At 38.2% G+C, this 24,121-nt stretch overlaps 1 protein-coding gene across 8 annotated transcripts in view; it reads left to right on the forward strand.

The window, feature by feature from the left end:
• LOC105464941 (protein phosphatase, Mg2+/Mn2+ dependent 1B) overlaps window positions 1-24,121 on the forward strand; it is an 87,414-nt gene that overhangs the window by 27,346 nt on the left and 35,947 nt on the right. For all 8 annotated transcript variants that reach the window (XM_011713095.2, XM_011713092.3, XM_011713093.3 and 5 more), the window contains one exon: window positions 16,866-17,725. In XM_011713095.2, the coding sequence (XP_011711397.1) occupies window positions 16,880-17,725 (846 nt within the window). In that variant the 5' untranslated portion in view covers window positions 16,866-16,879. Of the gene's footprint in view, window positions 1-16,865; window positions 17,726-24,121 lie in introns of those variants that run through there.

Below are 24,121 nucleotides of genomic sequence, written 5' to 3' on the forward strand. Positions count from 1 at the left end.
GTAGTTTTAGTGTTTGTACTACTCAAGCATGTTTTTAAATACTTTTGCCACATATTCATGTATGTGAACTAATCTATTGCTTTGTAAATTTTATAATTTTGCATAATGACATCACGCTGTATGTATCATTTTCCAGCTACTTTTGTTTTGATTTACTCATGGGGATACAAGTTAATGTAATCCATACTTTTAAATTCTGTGGAGAATTACATTGTGTCAGCATCATTGTATGCTTCTGCTTGTATATATGTGAAAATTTCTCTAGGTGGATACTCTATAACCAACAATTCTCCAGGAAATTATATGCATTTTTATTCTACCAAATATCACTCTGGAGATTTCTCATGCTGTTCTGGTTCCTAATTCTTTATGTTTGACTTATTTTTTCCCCTTTGTTCCCTCTGAGAAATTTTAGGTTTTATCTTTATCACCAGTGTTTTGAAATTTCAGTTGCTTTTTGTGTCTCTGTGTGTGTATGAGGTTGATTCCACTTTGAATCTTGACACTTAGGGTGTTTAGTTCTCTTTCCTTTTCTTGTTCTTTCTGTAATAGCTATTAGTTTCAGGACTGATCCTGCAGCTTTCTTAGTTTTATTCTTTACAAGTTTGAGTCCATTTGGTTTTTGTGAGGGGGAAGGGTCTGGGGGATTTTACTTTGGATTTTTTTTTTTTTTTCAGTTTGATTTTCTGACCTTTTATTGAAAATTTTGTCATTTTAATTTTAATTTAATTTTGTTTTGTTTTGTTTTGTTTTATTGAGATGGAGTCTTGCTCTGTCGCCCAGGCTGGGGTGCAATGACATGATCTCGGCTCACTGCAACCTCCATCTCCCAGGTTCAAGCGATTCTCCTGCCTCAGCCTCCCGATAGCTGGGATTACAGCCCACAACCATGCCTGGCTAATTTTTGTGTTTTTAGTAGAGATGGGGTTTCTCCATGTTGGCCAGGCTGGTCTCAAACTCCTGACCTCAGGCGATCTGCCTGCCTGGGCCTCCCAAAATACTGGGATTACAGGCGTGAGTCACCGTGCCTGGCCTGTCATTTTTATTTTTAAAATGTTTTATTTAACTTGACATTGTAATCTTACATATTTATTAGGTACAGAATGATGTTATAACATATGTATGCAGTGTAAAATGATTAAGTCAAGCTAATGAACATACCTGTCACCTTAAATAATTATTATTTATTCCACCTGTCTAACCACAACTTTTTATCCTTTGACCAATATCTCCTCATTTTGCACCACCCTCCCAGCCTCTGGTAACTACCATTCTACTCTCTGCTTCTGTGAGTTTGATTGTTTTAGATGTCACGTGCAAGTAAGAATATACAATATTTGTCTTTCTATTCCTGGCTTATTTTACTTAGCATAATATCCTCCAGGTTCATCCATGTTGTTGTAAATGACAGAATTTCCTTCTTTTTTAAGACTGAACAGTATTCCATTGTGTATATATACACCACATTTTCTTTATCCATTCATTCATTGATGGACACTTAGGTTGATTGCGTAACTTGGTTTTGGTAAATAATGCCACAGTGAACACGGGAGTGCAGATACTTCTTCCACATACTGAATTCAGTTCCTTAGGGTTACCCAGAAGTGGGATTGCTGGATCATACGGTAATTCTGGTTTTAGTTTTTTGAAGAATAGATAGTTGTCCAGAATGACTGTAATAATTTACATGCCCACCATCACTGTACAAGGGTTCTCTTTTCTCCACATCCTTACCAATACCTGTTATCTTTATCTTCCTAATAGCTATTCTGACAGGTGTGAGATGATATGTCATTGTGCCTTTAATTTGTGTTTCCCTGATGATTAGTGAGGTTGAGCATTTTTTCACATATCTATTGGCCATTTGTATGCCATTTTAATTTTAAAAAGCACTTTTCTTTCCTCTGAATTTTTTTATTTTGAATTTTTTTATTTTTAGAGACATGTTCTCACTCTGTCATGCAGGCTGAAGTACAGTGGTCCATCACTACAGTCTTGAACTCCTGGGCTAAAGCAATCTTCCCGCCTCAGCTTCCCTAGTAGCTAGGACTACATGTGCTTGCTACTGAACCCAGTTAATTAAATTTTTTTTTTTTTTTTTTTGAGAGACGGAGTCTTGCTCTGTTGCACGGGCTGGAGTACAGTGACATGATCTCATCTCACTGCAGTTTCTGCCTCTCAGGTTCACGTGATCCTTCTGCCTCAGCCCCCCAGTAGCTGGGATTACAGGCATGTGCCACCATGCCCGGCTAATTTTTGTGTTTTTAGTAGAGATGGGGTTTTACTGTGTTGGCCAGGTTGGTCTCGAACTCCTGACCTCAGGTGATCCACCCGCCTCGGCCTCCCAAAGTGCTGGGATTACAGGTTTGAGCCACTGTGCCTGGGCTAAAAAAATTTTTTTTACAGAGACAGAGTCTCACTTTGTTGCCCAGGGTGGTCTTGAGCTACTGGCCTCAAGCAATCCTCCTACCTTGAACTCCCAAAGCGCTGGGGTTGCAGGCATGAACCACTGCATCACCCAGCCTGGTTGGTTTGTTCATTTGTTTGTTTTTAGTATCTTTTTGGTTGGTGAATACAATACTCTCTTATTTCTCTTGAGGATTTTTTTCCCCTAGTCCCTGCATGATTTTTTCGTTCGGGTTCCTTTTTCTTTGTTTGATTTATTTTGCTTTTCATGTTGTATGTTTCCTTTCAGTATCTGGTAATCTTTGCATAGCTCTTCATATTTAAGTGTAGCCCTGACAGCTTTGACAGGGATGTCATTTGATAGGCCTCACTGTAGGATGATTGTGGAGACTAAACATTTTATGGAGTATTCCTGTGTGTAAGTAATGTGTGGGTGCTTTCTCTGGGACTATTGAATTTCCTCAGAGAGCAATAGAGCTGTTGCCTGCTTGTGATTTCTTTGATTTCTGGGAGTTGGTAAAGAAGGCTGAGCATATCAGCATTCATTATGCAAATTTATAGTTTAAATCACTGGTTTTCTATAAGGCTTCTTACTCTGGCCCTCAGCTAAATCTGCTGTCTCTAAACTCAGAGTCTCTATAGTTCATCCTTTGCAAGATAAACCTCCAGGGCCGGGCGCGGTGGCTCAAGCCTGTAATCCCAGCACTTTGGGAGGCCGAGACGGGCGGATCACGAGTTCAGGAGATCGAGACCATCCTGGCTAACACGGTGAAACCCCGTCTCTACTAAAATACAAAAAAAATTAGCCGGGCGAGGTGGCGGGCGCCTGTAGTCCCAGCTACTCGGGAGGCTGAGGCAGGAGAATGGCGTGAACCCGGGAGGCGGGGCTTGCAGTGAGCTGAGATCCGGCCATTGCACTCCAGCCTGGGCAACAGAGCTAGACTCCGTCTCAAAAAAAAAAAAAAAAAAAAAAAAAGATAAACCTCCAGTCTTTTGCTTTTTTTTTTTTTTTTTTTTTTTTGGAGACAGGGTTTTACTCTGTCACCCAGGCTGGAGTGCAGTGGCGTAGTCACTGCAATCTTCTCCTCTCGGGTTCAAGTGATGTTCCTGCCTCAGCCTCCTGAGTAGCTGGGATGACAGGCGCCTGCCACCACACCTGGGGTAATTTTTGTATTTTTAGTAGAGACAGGGTTTCACCATGTTGGCCAGGCTGATCTCGAACTTCTGACCTCAGGTGATATGCCTGCCTCGGCCTCCCAAAGTGCTGGGATTACAGACATGAGCCACCCCACCTGGCCTTTCTTATTTTTTTTCAAGAGACAGGGTGTCACTTTGTCACTCAGGCTAAAGTACAGTGGCATGGTCATAGTTCACTACAGCCTCAATCTCTTGAGCTCAAGTGATCCTCCTGCCTCAGCCTCCCAAGTAGCTGATGCTGCAGGCGTACACCACCATGCTAGGCTAATTTTTTCCCCAATTTTTTTGGTAGAGATAGGGTCTTGCTATGTTGTCCAGGTGGTCTCAAACTCCTGGCCTCCAGCGATTCTCCCACTTAGGCATCCCAAAGTGCTTGGATTCCAGGCATGAGCCACCATGCCCAGCCCAGACGTGTATTAAAACTACCAAACAGGCCAGGTGTGGTGACCACACCTGTAATTCCAGCACTTTTGAGGTGGAAGGATTGCTGGAAGCCAGGAGTTCAAGGCTGCAGTGAGCTATGATTGTACCACTGCACTCCAACCTGGGTGACAGAGCAAGATCCTATCTCTAAAAATAAAAAATACATGTCTGCAAGTTATTTAGTAATCTTCTCCTTTGAGAGATGGGGTCTATGTTCCTTTATCTTCAATCTGAACAGAACTTAGTGACTTGATTGTAACCAGTAATGCAGCAGAAGTGACTTCTGATGGTGGGACAGAAAATGCCATGTAGCTCTGCCTGGGAAACCAGGTGACATGTAAGAAGCCTGACAGTGTTGAGATCCTCAAACTGGAGAGGCCACATACAGATAATCCTTGGGACAGTCTCAGCTAAATTCCTAGCCAGCATCCCTCATCAACTGCCAATCATGTTAAGTGAGCTTTCAGGTGACCTTCTCCCCAGCCAATATTTGTATGCAATAATATGAGAAAACCGAAGTGAGAACTACCCACTTGAGCCCTTACAATTAGTGAGCCAATATTGATACATTGTTAACTAAAGCTCATCATTTATTTGCATTTTCTTAGTTTTTACCTAATATCCTTTTTCTATCCAAGATCCCATTAAGGATGTACCACGTTACGTTTAGTCATCATGTCTCCTTAGGCTCCTGTTGACTGTGGCAGTTTCTCAGGCTTTCGTTGTTTTTTGTCACCTTGACAATTTTGAGGAGTACTGGTCAGATATTTTGTAGGATAGCCTTCTATTGGAGTTTCTCTAATGCTTTTCTTATGATTTGACTGGGGTTATTATGGATTTTGTTTTGGAGGAAGACCACTGAGGTAAAGTGCCTTTCTCATTAGGTTATACCAAGAATATGAACCGTTGATGTCAAGTTTGATTACCTGGCTGAGGTAGTGTTTGTCAGGTTTCTCCACTGTAGAGTTATTCTCTCCCTCGTTTTTATTTTGTACTTTTTGAAAAGAAGGTAACTGCCCAGTCTATGCTTAGGGGGTGGGAAGTTGTGCTTGACCTCTTTGAAGGTGGAAGATCTACATAAATTATTTGGCATTCTTCTGCATTAAAGATTTATCTGGTATCCCCATTCATTTACATATTCAATCCTTTATTTTTATCAGCAAAGACTCATGAATATTTGTAGTATGGGTTATAATCCAGTATTACGTTATTTTGTTGTTCAGATTATTTATCCATTAAAAAAGAAAACGATCTGTCATAGACCAAGAGTGGTTATAACATCTCAGAAATAGAATCACTGGATCAGAGTTTCCAATTATTATATAATCTTGGTATTTTTAGGATACATTTCTAAGCCACCTAGCATGATTGGCAAAATCACAGGTGGAGAGATTTTCCATAGCCAGCCTACCTTGCTTCATCCAGCACTGTACGTGGAATGACTTAACTGAAGCTTACCTTTTAGTTTTCATTTTTTAAATAAACTTTTAATGTTGAAATAATTTCAGATTTACAGAAAAGTTTGCAAAGGTAGTACAGAGACTTCCCCATCTACTCCCCACCCAGTTTCTACGTTAACTTTTTTTCTGAGACAGGGTCTTGCTCTGTCACCTGTCATACCACTGGAGTGCAGTGGTGTAATCAGGGCTCACTGCAGCCTCAACCTCCCAGGCTCAGGAGTTCTCCCATCCCAGCCTCCTGGGCCACCATGTCTGGCTAAGTTTTTAATTTTTTGTAGAAATGGGGTCTTATTATGTTGCTCAGGCTGATCTCGAACTCCTGGGCCCAAGTCATCCTCCTACCTTGGTCTCCCAAAGTGTTGAGATTACAGGTATGAGCTACCACACCTGGCCACTAATGTTAACTTTTTACATTTACTGTAGTGCATTTATCAAAAATAAAAAGACTTAACATTACTATTCTGTTAACTAAACTCTAGTCTTTGGATTTCACTAGTTTTTCTAGTAATTCTGTTTATCTGTGTCAATATCCAATCAGGGATATGACACTGCGTTGCCTTTTGAGCCCCTGAACATTTATATAACTATTATTTATTTTTTAAAAGGAAGAAAAAAGCTTGTAATACATTAGCCACTGAAGCCCAGAGTTTGAGAATGCAAGGTCTAGGCTAGTCTTAATAGGTTCGATTTCTGATTTGCCACTTAGTTGTGTTGTCTGGATACCCTAGGTATCCCAGTTTTCTCGATGGTAAAATGAGAATATAAATAGTTCTAACCTTACCAGGTTGTTTTTAGAATTAAATGATACAGTGTATATCAGTATCTTAGTGTAGTGCCTGACATAGAACTCATTAAAAAATGAGGCATTGTTATTGCTATTTATGTTACTTTTCTAGTCAAAAGAGCAACATACTAGCCTTCAGAAACCTTTGGGAAAAATTTTATCCATGAGCCTGAAGCATCCCTAACACCACCTCATTTTCTTTGATAGGAAGCAGATGGGAATGACAGATTGTGCTGTTCTTAAGCAAGGCTTGCCAATGTCCATGTACCCCCTCTAAAAAAGTGTGCCAACTGCAGTAAGGAGGAGAATTTTGAAATATTTGGTTGTCTTTTTTTGAAGTTTTATCATTTCTTGTTTGTTTGTTTTTGAGATGGAGTCTCGCTCTGTTGCCCAGGCTGGACTGCAATGGCATGATCCTGGCTCACCACAACCTCTACCTCCCAGGTTCAAGCAGTTCTCCTGTCTCAGCCTCCCGAGTAGCTGGGATCACAGGCACCCACCACCATGCCTGGCCAATTTTTTTATTTTTAGTAGGGACGGGGTTTCACCATATTGACCAGGCTGGCCTTAAACTCCTTGCCTCAAGTAATCCACCCGCCTCAGCCTCCCAAAGTGCTGGGATTACAGGTGTGAGCCACCACGCCCAGCCTAAAGATTTTTTTTTTTTTTTTTTTTTTGAGACGGAGTCTTGCTCTGTCTCCCAGGCTGGAGTGCAGTGGCCGGATCTCAGCTCATTGCAAGCTCCGCCTCCCGGGTCCACGCCATTCTCCTGCCTCAGCCTCCCGAGTAGCTGGGACTACAGGCACCCGCCACCTCACCCGGCTAGTTTTTTTTGTATTTTTTAGTAGAGACGGGGTTTCACCGTGTTAGCCAGGATGGTCTCGATCTCCTGACCTCATGATCCACCCGTCTCGGCCTCCCAAAGTGCTGGGATTACAGGCTTGAGCCACCGCGCCCGGCCAAGTCTCCCTGAGAATTGTTTGCTTTTTTGATATTTGTTTTTCTAAAGAGTAGAATTTAAATAAGTTAATGTTTGTGAAGCATTTAAGACAGACCCTACCACAGAACAAGCACTACAGAAGTATTTGCTTATTCCTTAGTCCCTCAAATAAGATAAAAGCGTAACATAATGTGCCTCTGGTGCAAAAATGAAATAATAAGAGGTACGAGGGCCATTAACTCTCTCAGATTACTTCCCTGGTTGTCTCCGCAGGGGCTTGGTTTCGGACCAGACCTCTCTGCAGTCTGCCCCATCATGCTCTTAAGACTCTTGAAGATTCTTACTTTTGGTCATACGGCTGGTAAAAGTGCAGGTAGTGTCAGCATTTGTAATTACTGGGGAATAAAGGGAGTTTGAATTAGTTTAAGCAGTTTTTTCACTATGTATTTTGCAGTTTAAAATTTCTTTACAATCACAAGTATTCCATATATGGCTACTAGGAAGAAATGGTCCTGGCCAGGCGTGGTGGCTCACACCTGTAATCCCAGCACTTTGGGAGGCCAAGGTGGGCAGATCACAAGGTCAGGAGATCGAGACCAGTCTGGCCAACATAGTGAAACCCCGTCTCTACTAAAAATACAAAAAATTAGGCGGGTGTGGTGGCAAGTTCCTGTAATCCCAGCTACTGAGGAGGCTGAGGCAGGAGAATGAATGACATCAACCCGGGAGGTGAAGGTTACAGTGAGCGGAGATTGTGCCACTGCACTCCAGCGTGGGTGACAGAGCGAGACTCCATAAAAAAAATTGTTATGGAAAATGTCAGACATACATAAAGGTGGAAATAATATATACTGAACCTCTGTGTACCTATCAATCAACTTTAACAATTATTGACACAGAGCAAATTAAAGATAATATTACTGAGTGTGTAAACTTCCATAACATCCTCAGTCTCACAGCAACCATTTTGGTTTTTGTATATTTTCTGTGTGCAGATTTTATATTTTAAAATAAGAGTACAAATATTTTTGTTTTTCTTTGTATTATTAATAACTGCTTTGTGTTACCAAATACAACGTATTTTTTGTAAGTAGTATTAACGATAATCCATCATTTTAGTGGGGGATTGAAATTTCTATTTTGTACTCCTTATCCATCCTCTCTTTGTTCATTTGTTCTTTTTTTCAGCTCTGTTCTAACTTTAGCTTGTAAAGGGCACTGTTGCTTTTATGATGCAGTAGATACCAAGGTGATGCATCTTGGTTTCCATGTATTTATAAACAATAGATATGCTTTGATATAGAGGTATCATGGGTTTTGCTTTTTTTTTTTTTTTTTTTTTTTTGAGACAGGGTCTTGCTCTGTGGTCCAGGCTGTGTGCAGTGGTGCAATCACGGCTCACTGCAGCCTTGATCTCCTGGGCCCAAGAGTTCCTCCCACCTCAGCCTCCCAAACAGCTGGGACTACAGGCCCAAGCCACCATGCCTAGCTAAAATTAAATTTTTTTTTTGTAGAGACAGAGTCTTCCTACGTTGCCCAGGTGGGTCTTGAATACCTGGATTCAAGTGGTCCTCACACTTCAGCCTCCCAAAATGCTGGGATTACAGGCATGAGCCACCACATCTGGCCATTTTTTTTTTTTTTTAAATCCTTCGTGAGGTCAGGTGGAGAATCAGCATGTAAGTTTTAAGATGTTGAGTGATTGAAGGACAACTATACTCCAGTTTTGGGCTTGATTTTACCCCTTCTTTCAGTATCCCTAATAAATAATCTTCTTAAAACACGTCTTTAACGTTAACTAGATAACTCATTTTTTAATGTAGCATATTTTATGCCTTTTGCTTAATGTAGCAAATATGCCTTTTATCCATTGTTCTAGATCTGCCTTCTGGAACAAATGAATAAGTCATTTTCTTCTTTTAGAAGAATTCAGCGTGCCGGGCGCGGTGGCTCACGCCTGTAATCCCAGCACTTTGGGAGGCCGAGGCGGGCGGATCACAAGGTCAGGAGATCAAGACCACGGTGAAACCCCGTCTCTACTAAAAATACAAAAAGTTAGCCGGGCGCGGTTGTGGGCACCTGTAGTCCCAGCTACTCGGGAGGCTGAGGCAGGAGAATGGCGTGAACCCGGGAGGCGGAGCTTGCAGTGAGCCGAGATCCGGCCACTGCACTCCAGCCTGGGCGACAGAGCGAGACTCCGTCTCAAAAAAAAAAAAAAAAAAAAAAGAATTCAGCGTTCACTATCAGCCCTGTTAGGACTTAATACCACCTCTATTCTAAGCAGTCCCAGCGTCTTCAAACCTTATTTATAGAATGTGTTTTTTGAACTTTATGCTCTTCTCATTGTTCTGCTTTAGGATATATTTTAGTTTTGTCAATGTCAGTTAAAATGTGATTCTCAGAACTGAATATGGTGCTTTATATGTTTGGCAGTTCAGGGAGCTTATATTAATTTAGATTGAAGTGTTTATATTTTCCAGCTTTAATGAGCTTGAGTTGGTAACCTTGGTTTACTCATCTTCTAGTGGGCCTCTGCAATGTGAGTGGTAGTGAATGTGTATTTTTTTATAGCAAAATGGATATTTCATTTGATGCTCATTTGTTCATTTATTTGTTTATTCCACAAATATTTATGGAGTGCCTACTAAGTGCCATGGTAATTTTGTTAATATGATAATGAACAAGACAGATGCCCTTCTTCTTCTCATAGAGCCTACATTCTGATCAGGGTATAAAAGCAAAGAATTTGATGAAAAACAATTTCAGCAAGTTATGAGCAAAATAAAAACAGGAAAATGAGATGTGATGGTGTTGGGAGAATAGTCTGGAAGGTTTCTCTGAGTTGACATTGGGGCTGAGATCTAAATGTCAGGAAGGAGCTGGCCATGCAGCTCTGGAGGTGGAGGGATGAGAGTGATTCTAGGAAGAATAGAGCAAATCCAAGGGTCTAGATATGGGAAACAAGTTCGGTATATTGGGGGAATAGAAGGGCCACTGTGGCTAGAGAACAGTAAATGGTAACTGAAGAGTTACAGGAAGTAAGGTTGAAGAACTAAGCAGGGGTCAGATCATAGAGAGATAGATGTACTAAGTTTGAATTTTCTTCTAAATTCATTGGGATGTCTGGAGACATGATTCCATTATGCTTAAGAAAGGTCACTCTAGAGAATGAATAGAGAGGCTAAAGTTAAAGAGGTTATTGTAGTAGATCATAACAACTTTGACTGAAATGGTACAGCTACTGATTGAAAGATGTGGACCAATTAGGGCTATATTTGGAGGTAAAATTGACAGAATTTGCTAATGAAATACATAGTGTATGTAAAAGAAAGCAGAATCAAAGCTCTTACCTATAAATACATATATATTTGTTCAAGTGAAGAAACAGAGATTTGTCTCAACTCTGGAGGAAAAAGGCTGGCATACTTTTAATATTTACCCTTGTGTGTGTTGGTGGTGGTTAAGTACATCACCTCCGGAGCCAGACAGCCTGCGTTAGAACAGCTCTGCTACCTACTCAGACAAGTTGCTTAGCCTTTCTGTGACTCAGTGCCTTCATCTATAACATGAGGACAGTAATAAACCTTTGAATATTGTTGCAAATGAATTGATACACATGAAGTTAATGTAGGTTCCAGTGCCTGGTTACAGTAAAGAGACTGTAAATGTTAGCTTTTATTGTTTCTGGAGTTTTGGCAAGGGTAATCTTGAGTCTACATGTTACCCATAAGGAAACTTTGTTTTGTGTTTTCCTGTAACTGTATGTTGCTACATAAGAATCTCCAATAACACATTTGTGTCAAGGCTCTTTGAAGTATGCTCATACTGCAGTGTCTTAGATTGAATAAATGTCTTCAATTATTAGACATGTTGGATTTTTTGCTATTATACTTCAAACTGTAGCATTTATATTGTTGTCTAGGGAAGTGTCATTAATCCTATTTCTATAAAGTTATAAAATTTATCACAAGAAATTTGTTCACTTCATCTCTTACAGAATTGCAATTCAGTTAGGAAGAATTTGATGCTTTAGCAGCATTAAATATTTAGTCTTGTTCTACATTTTTTCCAGAAAGGAACTTTTCCCTCAGTGACTGTGATAATATACATCTCTTTTATATGCTTTATTAAAGTTTGATGCTGACTTAACAGAGGCCATTGCATCCCAGTTCTTATTCTGCCTTGAGTGTAGAATTCATGTGTTTTATTTATTATGTTTTTAAGTAGAGTTCACCGATGAATTTACTTCAAGGAAATGATATTCATTTTTAAAAACAGGATGTATATGCTGAGTCTTAATGGCTCATTCACTGTTCCAGTGTGAGTGATCGTTTCTTTGATTTGTTTGCAGAAAAAAAAAAAAATTGGGGCATTGATATATTGATATATGATTTTGATATAATTCTTTAGATTTTTATAGATTGTAGCTTCTGATTGCTAAAAAAAGATTCACTGAAGCAATTTTCCTAGTTGAAATAATATTCACTAAATGATCTTACATTCACAGTTTAAAATGGAAAGGTACAAAATTGTATATAATGGAAGGGTATCTCTTTCACTCCTGTCTCTTATAGCCTTCTTTTCTTCAAAATTTCTAGTTGTGGATTAATTCCAGAGAAGGAATACAAATATGTACACACATATAAATAAACAAGTGTGTGTGGGTGTATATATATGTATTCTACAAATTGTAGCATATGATGTTTTATGTTAAATAGGTATCATAACATCCTATTAATCAGTTCCCAAGTGAGTAATACAAATATTGTTTGATATGTTTACTTTTGCTAACAGCACTGCAGTGAATAGTTAGTTTGTACAGACAGGAGTAAACCTGTGGGCACATTTTTAGAATTTTGTTAAGTGATATGTGCAAATGTAATTTTGATAGATTTTTATTAAATTAATTTAGCTTTCCACTGAGATTCTGCCAGTCTGTTGTTATCAGCAATGTTAGTATGTTTCTATATAACATCACCAGGAGAATGATTACCAAGCCTTTGATCTTTGTCAGTCTGATACATGAAAAGTGATATTTTGGTATAGTCTTAATTGTCATTTCTCTTATTAATGTAAGGTTGGGCATAATTTAAGATGCATTTGTGAGGGTTTTTTTTTTTTTGGTTCATTTTTGTGTCATGTTTGCTGTTTGCTTATTTATAGGACTGTTTTGTTTATTTTTATTGATAAATGTTAGATGTGTATATTTTCAGGGGACATGTGATAATTGCATACATTAATATAACCAAATTGGAGTTACTGGGATATTGTTTTACTTTATGCTTTTTAAAAATTTAGTTTTTTTTTTTTTAAACTAAAATATACATTTTCATAATTTAACTAAATGATTCTACAAGACTTGGTGGTTTCTGCACTCTTCTTCTTGGAGAACTTTCTTCTGAAACAACCATTTTGAACTTTTTTTTGTTGTTGTTGTTATGGAGTCTCACTCTGTTGCCCAAGTTGGAGTTCAGTGGTGTGACCTTGGCTCACTTCCAAGCTCCGCCTCCCAGGTTCATGCCATTCTGGCGCCTCAGCCTCCCGAGTAGCTGGGACTACAGTTGCCTGTCACCACTCCCGGCTAATTTTGTTTTTGTATTTTTAGTAGAGACGGGTTTTCACCGTGTTATCCAGGATGGTCTCAATCTCCTGACCTCATGATCTGCCTGCCTCGGCCTCCCAAAGTGCTGGGATTACAGGCGTGAGCCACCGCGCCCGGCCTATTTTGAACCCTTAACATCTGATTCTTTTGGAATTTATCTTCGTATCTCTAAATAATGTGCTTCTGGTACTGCTTTTTGATTTTTCAATTCTGGGAATTATCTATTGATCTCCCATTTTGGAAGGTGAGAAGTAGGTTCTTTCACTTACCCCCATTACACGTACACACGACAACCCCCACCAACACATTCTCTCTCTTAATCTTTACACTCAAGATTACTTACTAAGCAAGTAATTGTTTTAAAGAAAGTAGTATAGTAGAGGGCATTTGTGAAATAAATGTTTGGAAATGATTTAATGATTTCATGATTTTTGTTGGTGGAAAAAAGATAATCTTTATTACACTGTCAAATTTGCATTATATTGTCTGGGAACACTCATACGTTTGCACCAAGGTTGTTCAAAAGAGCATTGTACATTAAAGAAAAAATGAGAAATATCTTGAATGTTAATTGATAGTAGAATGGATGATACGCACGTACAAGGGAATACAGTGAATGAGCTACAACTCTGCATCAATGTAGATGAATCTCAGAAATACAATGTTGCCCAGGAAAAATAAATATTAACATAATAGTACATACTGCACTTTGTATCATTGAAAAGTGCCAAATCTATAAAACAGAACAACCACACATTAATATAGTTAAACTACAAGGGATACTAATTACAAAATTCAGGATTGTGACCACCTTGGGACAGAGAGGGGTATGATTGGAGAGAGAGGCTAAATAGTAGGCTTTATAATGTTCTAGTTCTTAAACAGTGTGGTTGGATGCATGTTTGTTTTATTACTCCTTAACTATATAAACACATTAAACTCTTACATGTGTGATAGTTTATAATATTTAAAAAATAAAATCATTATGGGACAACCCCAGATTTAAAATGAGATCAATGTGGAACTTTAAAAAAAAAATTACCAATTTGCAAAATAATGGAATTAGTGATTCAGCCAGAAGGTGTGCTGGTGACATATGCTTAGTCAATTAGGTGCCCGTTCCCAGCACTTCCCAGGACTCTGCGTCTTGAGCAAGTGACTTTCAGAGAGAAAACCAAATGTAGGAGTCTTTACAAAGATGAGCAGTAGGTAAGCAAAGCCATTGTTGGTGTAACCTTCATTCGGTTTTGCAGCCTAGCCTCAGGGGCTCTTTTGTTTCCTGATGGTTTTCCAGTTGGCCTTCCAGGCTCCCTCCCATTCTTAGAGACCCTAATAGCTTTCTATTGAAGACCCCACCTTCCTTATCTCCTTTATTTTATTTAAAAAAAATTTTTAAAAGTTCTAGGGTACATGTACAGAATGTGCAGTTTTGTTACATAGGTATACACATGCCATGGTGGTTTGCTGCACCCATCAACCCGTCACCTACATTAGGTATTTCTCCTAATGCTATCCCTCCCCAGATGAAAAACAAATTTGGAAATTGAAATTTCTAAACTTTTAAAAAAACTTCTGAATGAAGAGTTCTTGTGGATTTTGAACCTGCTTGTTAAAGTGTAAAAGAGCAGTACCTTAATTGCAGAAGCATCAGGAAAGATGAAAACTGCAACAAAACTTTTTTCCATAATTGATAGATGGGATTGAAAAGTGATTTAAGGCTGGGCACAATGGCTCACGCCTGTAATCCCAGCACTTTGGGAGGCTGAGGCAGGCAGATCACTGGGGGTCAGGGGTTTGAGACCAGCCTGGGCAACATGGTGAAACCCCTTCTCTATTAAAAAATACAAAAATGAATTTGGCCAGGCGCGGTGGCTCACGCCTGTAATCCCAGCACTGAGGCAGGTGGATCACAAGGTCAGGAGTTTGAGACCAGCCTGGCAAATATGGTGAAACCCCATCTCTACTGAAAATACAAAAATCAGCTGGGCGTGGCAGCGGATGCCTGTAGTCCCAGCTACTTGGGAGGCTGAGGCAGGAGAATCACTGGAACCCGGGAAGTGGAGGTCGCAGGGAGCCAAGATCTCATCACCGTACTCCAGCCTGGGTGATAGAGCGAGATTCCATCTCAAAAAAAAAAAAAAAAAAAAAAGAGCTGGGTTTGGTGGCATGTGCCTGTAGATCTGTAGATCTCAAAAAAAAAAAAAAAAAAAAAAAAAAAAAAAAGCCGGGTATGGTGGCATTTGCCTGTAGTCCCAGCCACTTGGGTGGCTGAAGCAGGAGAATCGCTTGTGAACCTGAGAGGCAGAGGTTGCAGTGAGATGACATCACTCGACAGAGCGAGACTCCACCCCCACCAAGAAAAAAAGAAAGAAAAGTGACTTAATAAATACAGCCAACAATTCTGTTTCATTTTCATTTAAGTATCTTTTAAAGTTGTCTTTTCAGATGAAATAGCCTATACAAGCAAGCATATAAAAATGTACTTAGATCTAGGCTTTAAAATCTTTGTATCACAGAGAATTAAACCAGCACGTTCAAAAGTAATCAAGTATATTCTGTTACATTGCTCTCAGTACAAAATGCGACATTCTGCTGATAGAATGAAAAATAATTTTTACATGATTTTAATCTTATCCTTTCAGGACTCCTTTTCAATAAATACATTTGTAATTTATTAATACAGTATTATATATAACCCAGGAAAATTGTAAAACTGATATATAACTTATAAATATTTACATATATACATTGAGTGGTTCATCAGATTTTTTTAAATGGGGATATGTAATTTTATTTTAAAGTTCAGTAATGATCATACCTGGAAAAAATCTCACAAAGATACCTAGACCTGGATGGAGGTAAATTGATGTAGACCAGTATCTCTCAAAACCTTAAATCACCAGCATGCTTTTTTGATGATTCCATCTAAGATCTATTGAAAATAATCCTTAGGTGTGGGAATAGGGCTATGGAGTCTGCATTTTGAGCAGCCATAAGAGCAAACATTTTATGGTGTTTATTGTGTTTTAAGTGCTGTTTTAAGCACTTTACATTGACTCATTCTTCACAGCATCCCTATGAGGTATAGGTACAGGTGACTAAGAAATTTGCCCAAGGTCACCTAGTTAGAGTGTAGGGTCAGCATTGTATGTAGAAAACATACCAGATAATTTTTTTGCATACTTTTGGGAACCATTACTCTAGTCTAAGTCATTTGAAATTGAGAAAGCTTTATTCAATAAAATAGTAAAGTTGGGTAGGTGGGGAGAGGGTGATGCATAGTAGTACTTTCCAGTTCTGAAGATTTTAAGTCTTCGTCAGTCAACACTGGGTAGCTACTTCATGGATTATAAGTTCAGCAATGTGAAGTCATTTTTTAGCACCATGTTAAAGGTATGTTTTTAACAGAATCCAAGTAATGATATGGTTTTCAGTTTTGTAGATACATAGTAAAAGTGGTAAAACCAAATGTGTGTAGAATGGAGATTTTTATGTTTTAATTGAATTTTGAGGTTGTCTTCAGGTTCACTGGGAGGAGAAATCTTGATTTCAATACTTGCTTTTGAACGTCTTCTAAAATATGTTAGCATATCTTTTTACCTTGATTTATTGAACAAGATGACTCACTGTTTTGAATATTCTCATTGTCCAGTGTTCTATAAACTTACATGTCGAACCCTGGACTCACCTTGTAAATTAAATCAGAAGAAAATTATTAACAAAGTTTTATTTCTTGTTTTTCCTTTCTCCTAGAACAGCGGTCTCAACGTGGCTGCACATACAAGTCACCAGAGAGGCTTTTAAAAGATGATACCTGTGTCCCGTCCCTAGGGTTTCTGATTTAATTAGTCTGATTATTCTTATGTGCTAGGGCTGAGAAACCACTGTTCTGTAGGATGTAGGGGAGGAAATTTGTTGGGCTTTTGCTGTTGTTCCTGTAAATTAGAATAATACTAAAAAAAATCGAGATAGGAGTTACTAGACTATAGAGGGAATATTGTAGATACACTTTCTGTCAAATTTAAACATTTAACACCTGCATTTTTTTTCCAGATTTATTGCTAAACATGGGTGCATTTTTGGATAAACCCAAAACTGAAAAACATAATGCTCATGGTGCTGGGAATGGTTTACGTTATGGCCTGAGCAGCATGCAAGGATGGAGAGTGGAAATGGAAGATGCACACACAGCTGTTGTAGGTATTCCTCACGGCTTGGAAGACTGGTCATTTTTTGCAGTTTATGATGGTCATGCTGGATCCCGAGTGGCAAATTACTGCTCAACACATTTATTAGAACACATCACTACTAACGAAGACTTTAGGGCAGCTGGAAAATCAGGATCTGCTCTTGAGCTTTCAGTGGAAAATGTTAAGAATGGTATCAGAACTGGATTTTTGAAAATTGATGAATACATGCGTAACTTTTCAGACCTCAGAAATGGGATGGACAGGAGTGGTTCAACTGCAGTGGGAGTTATGATTTCACCTAAGCATATCTACTTTATCAACTGTGGTGATTCACGTGCTGTTCTGTATAGGAATGGACAAGTCTGCTTTTCTACCCAGGATCACAAACCTTGCAATCCAAGGGAAAAGGAGCGAATCCAAAATGCAGGAGGCAGCGTGATGATACAGCGTGTTAATGGTTCATTAGCAGTGTCTCGTGCTCTGGGGGACTATGATTACAAGTGTGTTGATGGCAAGGGCCCGACAGAACAACTTGTTTCTCCAGAGCCTGAGGTTTATGAAATTTTAAGAGCAGAAGAGGATGAATTTATCATCTTGGCTTGTGATGGGATCTGGGATGTTATGAGTAATGAGGAACTCTGTGAATTTGTTAAATCTAGGCTTGAGGTATCTGATGACCTGGAAAATGTGTGCAATTGGGTAGTGGACACTTGTTTACATAAGGTATGTAAATTTTTTTGTCATTAAAATAACATGTTAATTTTGAAAAGGTACGGTGAGTAAAGTTAAGCAAACTTAAAATTTTAAAACTTAATATTTTCATAGAAGCTGTATGTTTTGAAATACTGTCTTTACCAGAAGTGAAACCATTGTTTTCTTTGCCATCCCTGTCTATCCCAACCTTCTAATTTGAAAATTAAGCTTCATAAATTTGAGGCATTTGTTGTCATTTAAGTACTTTATGGCTTGTTGCTGTAGCAGAAGCATTTACACAGAATTGTGACTGTTTCTTGACATTGGCAGTAACCATCTTACGCCTGATTATGAAGCAGCTTGATAAAATATGTATATAGTAGAATTCTGTACTAGATATTACTAAAAGATCAAGAGCCATGTAAAATATTGGCAGATGTACTAGATGCCTAGCCTATATAAAATTTAGTTCTGAGTCTTCTAGCGGTGAAGACAAAAACTGAAATTAAAATATGGGTTGTATATTTCTCATTGTCTTCTAAAAGCAGCTCTTACCTGGCGGTACAATCTAAAAAGGATTTACATGTGGCTCTCTAAGTAATACATGACTTGATGGATACTATCTTTTGTAGAAGACAAAATTCTTTTCATATAGATGTTTGTATTATTTCTGATTAAAAACCAAAGGCTCATATAAAATGTAATCTTGTGAAAAATTCCTGTGGAACACTGAAGTTTATTTAGATTTGTAATTTTCTATGAATCATTTGCTTGATACAGTAATAGAAAAAAAGTCCAGAGTAATAGATAATTGGCAGTCCTTTGAATGTCTTTATACAGTAATAGAAAAAAAGCCCAGAGTAATAGATAATTGGCAGTCCTTTGAATGTCTTTAAAATACTCAGTTGTTTCAAGTGGGTTTTTGACAGCATCTATATATAATTCAATTAAAATTTGAGTTATCTGGCTAGAGTGTCTGGAGTAAGTATTCTCTAACAAAAGATATCAAGATAAAACTGACCTTTAGTTATATGAAATAAATAAAGGATTTGACTTATTTATTCTGTCTAGATTAGAACCATTCTATCTCCCTACTCCAAAATTTACTGTGGAAGGTAAGGGCATAACCAGACAGTTTTTCAGAAAGGATCTCTGGGTCTCTGGAAATGCCCAGATTTTGGTTAAATACCGATTTATTTTTAATAGAATGGAAAGAGACAGTTTCAAAAACAAAAAATTTAAAAGCTGTTCTTGTCAGTGGACAGCCTTTTTCTGAAAGAATTTTAATGATGGTACCTCTAGCTCCTCTGATTTTTATTTTTAACACACTGTATCTTTTTACTTCTGGATGAGTTAAGTAAAGAAGTATCGATGGTTGTTGGTGATCAAATAGTAAGTGGGTCTAAAATTAATATATTTGTCTTTGAAATCTAAATGAAGCGATTCTGACCTGTAGATTTTTGAGACAAGCATAGGCATATGTTTGTTGCCTAACTGATGAAAACAGCGTTTTCCCCAATTATATATATATAAAAAGTCTATACTTATTATTGGGAAAAAAATCCAGATGATACAAAAAATATAAACAAACACTCAAAATTTTGCCATTCACCTAAGTCAGCTACTTTGATTGCTGCGGTGTATATCTTTCCAGTCTTTTCTGCCTGCCTGTGAGTGTGTGTACTTTTATAAAACCGAGGTGATTATACTTGTTATTCTACAGCCTGCCTTTTCCAACAATATATTGTAGAGAGATCTCCATGCCTATAAGTATTGATCTGTATAATTTTTCTTGACTGCATAGTATTTTATTGAAAGAATGTGGTTGTGAGGGAATAGCCAAAAAATCTATTAGGTCTGTAATTTGGACTAAGGAAAGAAGTTTGTATTAGTAGATTAACTCTTATCCATTGAAAGGATGCTAGTTTTTGAGAATTTTGACTCAACCCTTTTGAATGAGGTTTAAATATTTCTGGTGGTATATCTTCACTTGATAGCTTTTATCAATTTAGAGTGATTAAATGGTCATGTTGATGATGTTAAAAGATTCTAGATGGCATCCTAGAATCTCAGAAATGAGGAATGATAATAACAGACAAGAGGTTGGGGCCCATGATTCATTCAGTGTTAATGGAAGCTGACCATCATAGTTCCTTCTAATGGAGCTGCATTCAAATTGAAATCAGTTTGGAGGTTTGAGTTGAAACAAAACAGACTTAAAATTATTTTTGAACTATTGAAAGTTACTTATGACAACCTTCATTTCTGTTTAACTTCATAATTTTGTCTTTCCATTTATTTGTATTGTAAAAGCAAGGGTTAGCAATAAGATCAAATATAATTACTTTGAATTTATTCAGAAAAATTGTAAGTTAAAAATTCATGGAAAGCACTTAGCGATTGCTCAGTAGTTACCTGCTTTAAGAGGAGCGGAAACATTAATAAGTAGATGTTTCCCTGATAAGAGATTTAAATGAAGTCTTAGTTCTTTCTAACATTTCCATCACTTGTCATACCTTCATAATTTATAAGTACTTTCATCTTAACTCATTAAATCGTGGGAGGTTATCATAATCATAATCATGATAGTATTAGTAAATTGTTGCTTTCTGTAAGCCAAACGCTGTTCTAAATATTTTACACATTTTAACTCATGTAATTTTCACAACCATATGAGGTAGTCAGGATCGTGAGGTCAGGAGATAGAGGCCATCCTGGTTAAGACGGTGAAACCCTGTCTCTACTAAAAAATAGAAAAAATTGTCCGGGGCCGGGCGCGGTGGCTCAAGCCTGTAATCCCAGCACTTTGGGAGGCCGAGACGGGCGGATCACGAGGTCAGATGATCGAGACCATCCTGGCTAACACGGTGAAACCCCGTCTCTACTAAAAATACAAAAAAACTAGCCGGGCGAGGTGGTGGGCGCCTGTAGTCCCAGCTACTCGGGAGGCTGAGGCAGGAGAATGGCGTAAACCCAGGACGCGGAGCTTGCAGTGAGCTGAGATTGCGCCACTGCACTCCAGCCTGGGTGACAGAGCGAGACTCCGGCTCAAAAAAAAAAAAAAAAAAAACATTTTTCAGGGTTGCCAATTAATATTAAGCTGTAAGTGTTGGCTTGGTGAGGTATTATCCTATTTAAATTAGGTATTTAACTCGAGGGGAGAATGGTAGCTAAGAAAGCAGCCCTCATTTTATTTCCAATGCTGGCATTTATGGTGTTTACTGCCAACTAACTTCGGGTTATATAGAATATGTAACTGCTACTTGCATAGCTTTTCATAACTTGTAAATTATATGTACTTATTAATCCTCATAGTAACTTTCTGAGGTGAACAAAATACAAGTTTTTATTTTTCAATTTGCAAGTAAGGAAATGGAGGTTGTTTGATATTAAAAGATATCCATAAGTCATATACTTGATGAGTATTGAGGCTGAGACTAGTTTTCTGACTCAAGTTTAGTATTTTTGTTAGCAATATTTCCCAGAAGGGTCTGACAAAGAAGTGTGTGTGTGTGTGTGTGTGTGTGTGTGTGTGTGTATGTGTGTGTGTGTATGTGTATGTCTGTGTGTGTGTGTCTGTCTCGGTTTTCATGGTCTGAAAAATTTTTCCCCAAGGGAAACATTGAGACTAAATATTTTTTTTGTAACAAATACAAAGATGTTTGAAGTAAAGTGATTCCCCTTGATGTTTCTGCTTTCCAGTCTCATCCCCCTTAGGGAACCATTGCTTATGGTTTGCTGTGTATCTTTCCAAATAGTTCTCTGTGATTATTGATAGAACTGTATAAACATAAAATAGGATTTTCTTTTTTTCTATTTTACTGAAAAAAATCATGCTATGCTTGTTACTTTGTCATCTGCTTTGTTTTTCTTAAATCATAGAAGTATTCTTTTAAATTGTTCTTTTAAAATATTATTTGATTTTCCAAAATTTCATTTATATACTATCTACCAGAAGCCTATTTATTTTAAAACATGAGATAATACCTCATAGTTGGATAAAATTGAGGGAATTATTATTTTCCAAAGGCAATATCATTCTGTAATAATTTATATAACAGAAAATGTAATCCCCTCAGTAATGGTTTAGTTCTAAACTCAGGAGAATTGCTTGAACTGAGATCATGCCATTGCACTCCAGCCTGGGCGACAGAGTGAGACTTTGTCTCAAAAAACAAAAACAAACAAAAAACTATATCAGATTATTTTCTGTTTAAGTTTAGGTGCCCTTATTTATGGCAGGGGCACTGACTTCTTTGATCTAGTACTGTAATTATTGAGCGTGTTAACCGCTGTGCTGTTGTAAAAAGTAAAAAGAACATGTAATGAAATAATCAATTTTTATATGCAGAGCTAATTTCTTTAGTTATCCAAACTGGATTTAGAAAAAAAAAACCATGTTTTATTTATGGACTTAGTGAAAACTTTATACTGGTTATACAAGGATGATTTGTCTCTAAAAAACAGAGTGGCACAAAGGAAAGGACCTTTTCTGTTGCTGTATAACAGCTCCTGAAACATATTCATACTTGGTGTTTAGGGGAAAGCCATCTTTACCGTAGAAATAGAAGTAAGCCAGGCAAAGTGGCTAAGAAGCAACATCATTGAAATCACACATGCCTGAGGTGTAAATATAAATTATTTCCCTTAAATATCTTTGGAGAGCCATAAACTTATTGGAACTCTCTTTCTTTCTTTTTTTTTTTTTTTTTTTTTGAGACGGAGTCTCGCTCTGTCGCCCAGGCTGGAGTGCAGTGGCCGATCTCGGCTCACTGCAAGCTCCGCCTCCCGGGTTCACGCCATTCTCCTGCCTCAGCCTCCCGAGTAGCTGGGACTACAGGCGCCCACATCCGCGCCTGGCTAATTTTTTGTATTTTTAGTAGAGACGAGGTTTCACCGTGGTCTCGATCTCCTGACCTTGTGATCCGCCCGCCTCGGCCTCCCAAAGTGCTGGGATTACAGGCGTGAGCCACCGCGCCCGGCGGAACTCTCTTTCAATTAATTTTCCAGAAGTATCTGTATTTTATAACTTACAAAAATCTAATGGAAATTAGATAAGGAAATGTTCAAGAATGCTCACGTTGTTGTTACCAAAACTAAAAAGGGTTAAAAAAATTAGATTTCTAAAAGTGCAAGGCATTAATTCTGTTTATTCATAAAATTGCTTTATAAAATGTAATTATGCTTGATTCTTTTTTGTTGTTGTTTTGTTTTAGAAACGGGTGTCTCACTATGTTGCCCGGGCTAGTCTCAAACTCCTGGCTTCAAATGATCCTCCTGCCTCTGCCTCCCAAACTGCTGGGATTACAGGCAGCCACCATGTCCAGCTGTTTGATTCTTGAATATCCATGGTGTACTTTAAAATGATTTTTAATTAAAAATTTTTGCTTGACCTGCCCTTATGACATTTATACAAGTATATTCATATAACCAAATACATACAGTATTTCTAATATAAAAGTTTTGGTGGATTTCATTAAGGAATGAGATTAATTTGGCCAATTTGGAAATTCTTGGTTTTCCAGATAACCGGTACTCTAATGAAATATACTCTTGTTGGTTCCTTCTTCCAAAGCACAACAATCTGTGGCAAGTTAATTTATTTTGAAGTCTTCTGAAGACCCAACCTTCACTGCCTTCAGACTCTACTCCCATTGAATTAGGAGGTGAAGGCAGAAGTTATTCAAGGCCACCTGTCTTTTGGGCTGTGTCATGTAGGTTCTGAAAGGCACAAGTCTGAACCAAGCCATGCCTGCCTAGATTCTGACCATAATAACTGAAAAGACTAGAATGGGTGTGGTCTTGGTTTCTTTCACTTGAGTTGGCAAATTTGGCAAACTCCACTGTCAGACAAAATAGCCTACCACCTCCATTGACTTAGTTTTTTAGAGTGAACAGAAAAAGTTTTTTTAAAAAAATGCATTGTTCTAAGAAGAGTTTCATCTGTTCCTGCTCTTAGAAACTCAGTTAAAGTAATATACCTTTAGAAAAAGTAATGAGAAGATAGTTTTAATTTATTGCACACAATCTCATGGTACTAGAGTAGTATGTGCTTGCTTTCTTTTTTTTATTTTTTGAGACAGAGTCTTGCTCTGTTGCCCAGGCTAAAGTGTAGTGGTGTCATCACGGCTCACTGCAGTCTCCACCTCCCAGGCTTAAGTGATCCTTCCACCTCAGCCTCCTGAGTAGCTGGGACCTGGGACTACAGGTGTGCACCACCAAGCTCAATTTTTGTATTTTCTGTAGAGATAAGGTTTTGCCATTATGCCCAGGCTAGTCTGGAACTCTTGGGTTCAAATGGTCTGCTCCCCGAGGCCTCCCAAAGTGCTGAGATTACAGCCATGAGCCACAGTGCCTGTTTTTTTGCTTTTTGCTTTTTTTTTTTTTTTTTTTGAGACGGAGACTCACTCTGTCCCCCAGGCTGGA

Source organism: Macaca nemestrina, chromosome 13, assembly GCF_043159975.1.
Source record: "Macaca nemestrina isolate mMacNem1 chromosome 13, mMacNem.hap1, whole genome shotgun sequence".
In the NCBI taxonomy this organism is placed as follows: domain Eukaryota; kingdom Metazoa; phylum Chordata; class Mammalia; order Primates; family Cercopithecidae; genus Macaca; species Macaca nemestrina.